Here is an 8,886-nt window from a genome sequence, read left to right on the forward strand (position 1 = left end):
CCTTAATTTATTTAAGAAATATATTATTCAAGGGGGAGTTTTTTCATTTTGAGTGGGAGTTATTTCATTTCAAGTAAATTTTTAAATCATTTTATTTTGGTGGGACTTATTTCGTTTTCAAAAGTGGGACTTATTTCATTTTTTTAAGCAATTTTGTGGGGGTTATTTCATAGACCCAAGATTATATGTCTTTTCGGCTTGACATTCGATTTGGTTCATCGGATTGAAACATCTTTAATACGTTAAGCGATATCACCGCCTACAATCGGTTAATGATTTATTTCATGTTCACACAGACCATTTTTCCATTGAACAGCATTTTTAATGTTGACATTGTTGCTAAACATAAATCGTCGAGAAGACTTCAATGCAGGGATCGTGGAGCTCATTGGGTGCAACTGGATCAATGCCAACACAAGTATTTATGTGATCAGTATTAACTTTGTAAAGTTAAGCTAAGTGTACATGATTGAAAGATCTTCCAATATTGTAAATATCTAATTTTATCTGTCATAAGTAACAGAAAAAAAGTTGGCATACTCTTTGCAATCGTTTAAACTCTTCAAAGCACCCAATTTGTCTGTATTTTCAAAAAAAATAGAAGATTGTCAACTAATTGGATGATATTCTTGTCAACAACATCATCCAACAATTTACAGGATTTTAAAAGAATTTTAAAGAAAAACTACGAAACTGGAAAGAAATAAAAAGCCGCTGCCTAAAATAAAACTCGAGAAGGATGCATAAACAAACTTTACAGTTTATATAGGAGATTAAGACCAGGAGATGTTTGTGGAATGCAGATTGTGCGGAGGCAAGAGGTTGGTGACTTTCGCTTGATAAAAAATTGATAATTGTCAACTAATTGGAAGGCTTTTAACACATTGGCCAATATTGGAAGATTTTCCAATGTTATTTATTTGGCAGATGTTTAATTGGTAGACATGTACGTTCAAGAGGACACAAGCGTCCACAGGTTTTTCGCAAAACCAACCTCTGTCTATCAACTCCTACTCTTACCTCAGCGTGGTGCACATCGCGTACCTAGTACCTCAACTGGAGATTGAGTTTCGACCCTAGTGAAAAGTTGTTAGGGTAGCAAACGAGAGAGGTATTTCCACCTGCGGGGCGAAACGTGATAGTAGCCAGTACGCGTTTCCCACACCTCAACATCCACAAAGGAACTTGGACTTCTCCAGATCAATCTACCGCCAACCAGATTGACCATATTGCGATCGACGCTAGACACGCTTCCTGCATTTCCGAACTTTTCGAGGAGCTAACATGGACTCTGACCAGTACCTCGTTGTAGCCAAAGTAGCACTTTGTGTTTCCAGACCCATGGCAAAACAGCGAGATGCTTTGATAATTAACAACGTCGCAACAGATTGCTAAGTCCTTCTCCGACCAAGTCACAAGTAACCTCTCTCGAAGCTCTCTACAACACAATGTATCGAGAACTAGTGCCAACATTACCAAGATGCAATCAGAGAAGTCACCTCAGACGTGCTGGGTTTCAAGCAGCCACCAAAAAGGTTTGATAAGGAATGTCGGCAGGCAAAAGCAGCCAAAGAACAGATACGAAAAGCGCAGCTGCATAGAAGGAAGAGAGTGGTTCACGAGCTCTATGACCAGAAGAGGCATGAGGAAGACTGACTTCTCAGAAGGAAAACATTATGGTTGAACCACAGTCAATGCTGAGGATATGAAAGGACCACTTCTGCAGACTGTCAGGCAGGACGGAAAAAACCAAAGAACATCAAATCGACACTCAACATCTTTTCATCGATTTCAAGGCCGCATATGACAGCATCTACAGGGACGAGCTGTACAAGCCTAATTTTGCAAACCTTCCAAACACACCTGTTTGTGCATGATGACCATTGAGAATTCGCGCTGCAACATAAAGGTTGGTAACAACTTAACAGAACCTTTCGATGTAAAAAACAAGAAAGATCCAAGCCAAAACAAGTAAGAATTCGACGTTTGACGGCTACAATTGCAAGAGACTGCCATGTCCTTTTCCGATCGAGTCTCTAATAACCTCTTAAGGAGTCCTATGCTGCCTGCATTAAGCATTGAAAACCAGTAGCAACATTGCCTTGCAGCCATCAGAGATGCCGCCTCTGAGGTTCTAGGTTTCACACGGCCCCTGGTTTGACGACGAATGCCGGCAAGCGCACGCAGCGAAACAATAGGCATACAAAACCTGCACAAAAGGACTAAAGCTGCTCGAGAGCTCTACGAGTAGAAGACGAGAGAAAAACACCGGCTTCTTAGACAGATAAAAAAGAGCATGAGAAGCTCGTGATCGAGGAGATAGAGGGATGTCACAACAGGAATGAGGTTCGTAAATTTTACCAAAAGGTAAAAAAAACCTCCCAAGGGTACCAGCCACGAACCGAAGCCTGTAAAGACTATCAGGGGAACATCGTAGTAGAACCGCAGTCGATGCTGAGAATATGGAAAGATCACTTTTTCAAATTATATAACGGCGATGACGAACCGAATTCCGCTGTAAGGGAGATAACTATATCTAAACTTAAGTCAAACAAAGCTACTGGAGCTGACGGCATCGCTGCCGAACTATTAAAGCAGCAGGCGATGACTTGATACGGAGCATGCACCAATTCATCTGCAAAATATGGTCAGAAGAAAGCATGCCCGATGAGTGGAATCTCAGCATAGTGTGCCCGATACATAAGAAATGAGAACCTCTAAACTGAGCCAACTACAGAGGCATCACTCTCCTTAACATTGCATATAAGATCCTCTCTGCCGTATTATGTGAACGTCTCAAGCCATTCGTCAACAACCTGATTGGTCCTTATCAGTGTCGCTTCACACCAGGAAAGTCCACTATCGACCAAATATTCACACTACGGTAGATCTTGGAAAAAACCCAGGAGCTTCAAATCTGACAGCATCTATAGGGAAAAGCTCTACAGAGCAATGTCTAGTTTTGGCATCCCTGTCAAACTTATACGTTTGTGCCGAATGACGATGGAGAATGCACGCTGCTCTATCAAGGTCGGAAAAGATCTTACCGATGCATTTGATGTCAAAAAAGGTTTTAGACAAGGCGATGCACTGTCATGCGACTTCTTCAACATCGTTCTGGAAAGAATTGTGCAAAACTCAACCGTTAACACTAGAGGCACAATCTTCCAAGGGTCCATCCAATTGCTCGGATACGCAGATGATATTGACATAATTGGAAGATCAAAGCGTGATGTCAGTGGAGCGTTTTTGAGCTTTGCGACGGAAGCGAAGAAGATGGCTTTAGTGGTCAATGAGGGCAAGACCAAGAATATGTTGTCATCAAAAAAGGACACGGAACAACGACGTCTTAGACAATACGTCAACATGGACAGCTATAACTTTGAGGTAGTTAAGGACTTTGTCTACCTAGGCACCGCTATTATTGCAGACAACGACACCAGCGCTGAAATCAAACGAAGAATAACTCTTGCAAATCGCTGCTTCTTTGGACTTAGAAGGCAATTGAGAAGTAAAGTCCTCTCTCGAGCATGTAAAATCACCATCTATAAGACACTCATCATCCCGGTTCTCATTAATGGCGCTGAAGCCTGGACCCTGTCAAAGAAAGACGAGAGTGTCTTAGGATGTTCGGGAGAAAAATTCTTCGTGTGCTTTTTGGTCCCGTACGCATAGATGGAGAATGGAGGAGAAGATATAACGACGAACTTTACAGCGACACTGACCTAGTTAGCAGAATTAAAGTCTAATGACTTAGATGGCTAGGTCATGTAGAGCGGATGGACTTCAACGCTCCAGCTCCAATCCCGAGGGACGGCGCAGTAAAGGAAGACCGCAACTCAGGTGGCGCATCCAGGTGGGAGAGGACCTCAACCAACTTGGCGTGCGAAACTGGAGACAGCTAGCTAAGGACCGAGCTGGCTGCAGACGCATGTTGGTTGAGGCCCAGGTCCGCCCTGGACTGTAGCGCCACATTAAGTAAGTAAGTAAGTAATCTTACTTTTCCCAAAACAATGTAGATATTTATTCTTCGAAGTGATAAACCAACGAAAGCTGTACTGACGGTCATTAAAAAGCCCTCGGTTTTCGAGATAATCAGCATTGGAAAGAAGGGGTGTTAGTGTGATCGGTGAATAATTCAGGGACGAGGCGGACTCACCTTTTTGTGTATAGGCTGGACAAATGACGTTTCCCTTCCACTCGGAACGATACCCGAAGAGTATAATACATCAAAAAGTTCAAGCAGTGATTTTGCTTCCATTGAACTACACCTTTTCGTACCGGCCTGCGGTTTAATGTGTGCTGAGATCTTTTAGAACTCTGGCTACTTAACGTGTTCGAAAGAAGATTGTTCTTTAGTACAGGCATAAGACTCTCTTACAACATTGAATTGGTGGCGAAAGTTATGCATAAGAAGCTTTAAAAAACAAAGACAAAGACAAACTCAAGAGAATTACCAAATTGAGTTCTGGTTCTCCATGCGTCTAATAGTACCTTTAATTCATCAATAAACTGCGATATCAAATGAATGACAATAAAATACAAAAGTAAAACCACTTACCTGTATAAATCATAGCTGAATCTTTCGGCCAAGTGGCTTTTCTGCTTCATCTGTTGGAAGTTCTGATACATCATTGCGTACTGTCGCGCAATGTTCTTGCATTGTGCGATTGCTTGTGACAAGGCGCTGGTCCCCTTCAGCTCTTGCATATCATTCACAGAATAATACAAAACTGTCGAGTATTTCTCGGGCAGCAGGTCGATGTAGGGTTTCCAGAAACTCTCCGGATTCACCTTTTCCCACATCAGAACATAAGTCAACTTTAGATTGGACATCATTTTCGGTTCGAACGGCAACATCGACATTCTCGATCCAAGCAATTCTTCGGAGAGAATTAGTTTGCGGGGAACAATTATGATGGGGTCACCTTTTTTGATGTCCTTGGTTGCCTCCAATCCCAAATCGAATCCAGGAAATTCACGAATCCGAACACCATCGTGTTTGACTTCATTATCGTCAGCCCATTTGTTGAAGGCTTCCACATTCGCGGCACGGTTCCGACCACCAGAACTCTTGAATTTCAGACAACTCTCAATCGTCTGGATGCGCTCGAGAATCGCCTGCATCTCAACGTAGTCCTGCCACTGTTCGTTTGGATTGATTTTACGCATAAATGTAATCTTCCGCAGATTCATGACTAACTCGTTGAGTTCATTTCTTTTTTGGGCCGAAATCCGTTTGAATCCGCCACCGGTCGCGGTGGCAGTAGTGACATCCTTGGCTGTGTAAGTCGTCGGTTGTTGATCGGCAGAAGCAGACACTTGGTGCGGTTGCTGTTGAGCCTGATGTTGCTTTTTCTTTTGTTGTTGCTTCTTGCCCATTTTGATATTATTTTTATTTATAAATTTTCTAATTAGACAATATTTTTGGTTACTGACCGGCCTCGCACTATTTTATTTGTCACACCCAATTAGTGGCAGACTTTTATGTTGGCGAACAAAAATGATGAATGAAAAATATGTGGGAAGGAGAAATGTCACTCAGCGTGAGTTATAAATAGATGAACAAATGGAGATTGTTAATTGTAATTTGATATTAATATGGAACTTGAGTGGTGGTTAAGGGTTTTAGTTTTTGTTTTGAATTAAAAAGAATGTCAATAAAATAATAACAAAATAAGCGTTGACCCGGTTTATTTGCTGCACGTGCTGAAGAGGGTGGTAGAATTTTTTTGTAACGTCTTTCTTTCTAAGGTAGTGACAGCTGACTGACAGACGTCATTTGGAGGAATTTCTATGTGGCTAGTTCATTTGCTTGAGCAACTTCAATTCAGTCAGAATAAATTAAAGGTCTGTTCGTAAACTTTTCTTATCACGTTCGATTCTCTTATCAAAATTGAAAAGCCCGAGACTACATTTCAAACTACCAAAGTGAGAAATAAAATTAAAAAAATCAATGTGTCGGTGAGTTTGATGAGGTTTAACGACGATGCAATGTTCATATGTATGACAAATTACTTAAGAAGCACCCTATAAGCAAAATAAGCCATTTTTCAAACTACCTAACCTGCTCTGGAGGTAAACCTTCCGGAGGTAAACCAGCGGTGGTAAACTGTCCAAAGGTAAACTGGCAAGGGTAAACTGGCGGGGGTGAACTGTCCCGCTTCGTAATTTAACGTTCCCTTTAAATATGGACAATTTCTATTAAACTTAAAGATATTAGTGGTTATAATAGTAATTTAAAGAAGAATGTTCTTATATAACAAGTCTAGCAAATTAGGTTTTCAATTCTCTTCCTAGAGATAGCGCCATTTTCAAATCTTATGTTATAAACTTTTAACGTTAAGCAAAACGGACTGAAGTCACATACTCAATGAACTTAAAAACTTAACTTAAGACTTTCATATCAAAACAGCTATGAATTAGTCTGTCTTAATTGTCTAAAGACCAAATTAATACGGTATCTAGCAGTCTTTCTAGACTCCAGATGTTAGTTAAACAAAAAAAAGGCCATTTCATCGGATCAAAACCTGAAATGCATTTTTAAGATTTCAAAAGTTTTTAACTAACTACTACAATAGAATGTCGAGTGGGTTTTTCCTGGATAAAATAAATCATTTTTTGGTGCAGATCTGGGGTGGAATCGGCTAAAGTGAAAGTTGACTATCAAATTTTTGATAGTAAAATTGACTATCACCTACTTTTCCGTCTGTGTAAGCTGATTCAATTCACAATTCATTGTTACTATGATGAAATTTAAAATGATTTCTATAAAATATCTAAATAAAACTATCAAATTGGCTGTGCTTAAATAACATTCTTACTTTTCTTGTGTTTTTTCGAATTACGTAAGCTTCGTCGATCAAAAGAATGTGTTTTTGTACCTAAAAAGAGTAACTGAAAACAAATTCCATTCGTTTTTTGTAAGCGTCTGATAGCCCTATTCAGAAACGAAATATTTGTAGGAAAACGAGTATCAAATATTTCTAGTGACAGCTTTTAAGGTATCAATCAGAATATCGCCTAACATAGATCAAATTCGATTATTTTGACTGTCAACAATCAAAAATCACCTTAGCCGATTCCACCCCTGTAAAAGCACATATTTTCGTTGTGACAAAATAAATTAATATCACCGACTGAAATGTTCCAATCAATTGACGAACAATTACCGCAGTTTAAATCGTCTCCAAAGACGACTGCAGCGAGACTGGGTCAACGAGGCAACAACGTTGTGCCGCTTTTCACAACGGCGCCATCTGACTATCTTGTTGCGACAACTGCGGCGGTGATGTGTTCAATGACGCCTCGAGATTCTAAATCTACTGTTACATTCTCCTCTGCAACCCGTCCAACAGTAAGTATGCTTCCACCTAGTACATGCTTTTAAAAAGCACAGCAAACTGTTCACCATTCTCACCCTTTTTATGTGCAACAAAATGCTGCATCGAGGGAGCACCGTAATGTTCCATACTACAATGCACCGACGGAACATAATAATATTCCATTAAATGCTGCAACGAGGGAGCACCTAAAAGTTCCATTTTTTGCTGCACCGAAGGAACAAATTATATTCCATACCATGCTGCACCGAGAGAACGTACTAACATTTCCTATGCTGCACCAAGGGAACACCGTACTGTTTCAAATTATGTAGCACCGAGGGAATACGAATACGATCCATGTAATGATACACCGAGAGAACAATTAATGTACCCTGACTGCAGTACCTATGGAATATCCGAACACCCAACGATGCGAACCACCAAGACCATCCTCGTACTACTCGTCTCATGTCTCAACACCGATACCGAACATTCGCGAACTGAAAGATTTTAGCCCACTGGACCGAACTTCGCTTAGCTCCGATCAGTTTGTGAAGCGCTCAAACATGCTAATGGAAGCATATCAGTGGCCTGAAAATATATTACTTTAAGCACTTATTGCGAAGATGAAGGGGGCTGTTAAGCTCTGGTTTGAAGGCTTGCAAATGATTTTTCAGAGTTGGGTCATTTTGGTCAACATCTACAGCAAGACTTTCCGAGTAACTCAAATGATGATGATGCCGAAAAACCAAACCAAAGCCCTGAGCATTTTTACTATAAATAATGGTAGGGATTGAACGCAAATACGGTTTAAGAGACAACTCGATCGTAACTTACATCATCAGAGGGTTAAGAGACAGCAGGATGCAACATTCTCTATCCGGACATCACTTTTCTTCATTGTTGGACTTACTGAGGTCAGTAAGAGCGTACGATTTTACAGGTTCTACTCCAATCGTAGGAGTCAAGCATCCGATACGGAAAGTAGCTTTCGAAAGGTCACCGACCACAAAGTTAAGTCTGCGATGCAATGAATCCGGTCATCGTTTCGTTGAATGCACCAAACCGCAAAAGAGAGACCGTTGCACCAAGTGTCATCGCCCTGGACATACAGCTGCAGTTTGTGACCAGTTAAGGAAAGATAATGTCAACAGAATTCAAGTCGTGCACCAAGATTTTGCTCCGGAGATTATCACCAAGAAGATTGTTCTCAACAACAGTCATGAGATGAAGGCTCTTGTGGACCCTGGCAACGTCTGTTCACTTATCACCAGGTCAAGAGCCGAAGAGATTTCCAGTATCCAACTCAGTGTTGATATAATCTTGAACGAATTCGCTGGAGGTGAGTTTATATGTAAACATAAAATGAATTGTAAAATGATTCTGGATACGCTCGAGTTTGATGCGGAGTTGCATGTGGTAGATGATGATTTACTTGAGCAGGATGTTCTTCTTGGCACCGACATTCTCTGCCAAAATAATAACAAAATTGTTATCGAGAAAGACATATGCCGAATTGAACGTTCTGAATCAAATATCTGTTCCGAGCTAAACGAACTTC

The 8,886-nt window shown here is 40.7% G+C and overlaps 1 protein-coding gene across 1 annotated transcript in view; it reads right to left on the reverse strand.

The window, feature by feature from the left end:
- Nucleotides 1–5,756, reverse strand: part of LOC129945416 (actin-histidine N-methyltransferase) — a 135,746-nt gene extending 129,990 nt beyond the window's left edge. The window contains exon 1 of the mRNA XM_056055157.1: nt 4,562–5,756. Within this exon, the coding sequence (XP_055911132.1) occupies nt 4,562–5,382 (821 nt within the window). The 5' untranslated portion in view covers nt 5,383–5,756. The remainder of the gene's footprint in view (nt 1–4,561) is intronic.
- Nucleotides 5,757–8,886: the final 3,130 nt, after the last annotated feature.

Source organism: Eupeodes corollae, chromosome 2 (genome assembly GCF_945859685.1).
Source record: "Eupeodes corollae chromosome 2, idEupCoro1.1, whole genome shotgun sequence".
NCBI classification, from domain to species: Eukaryota; Metazoa; Arthropoda; class Insecta; order Diptera; family Syrphidae; genus Eupeodes; species Eupeodes corollae.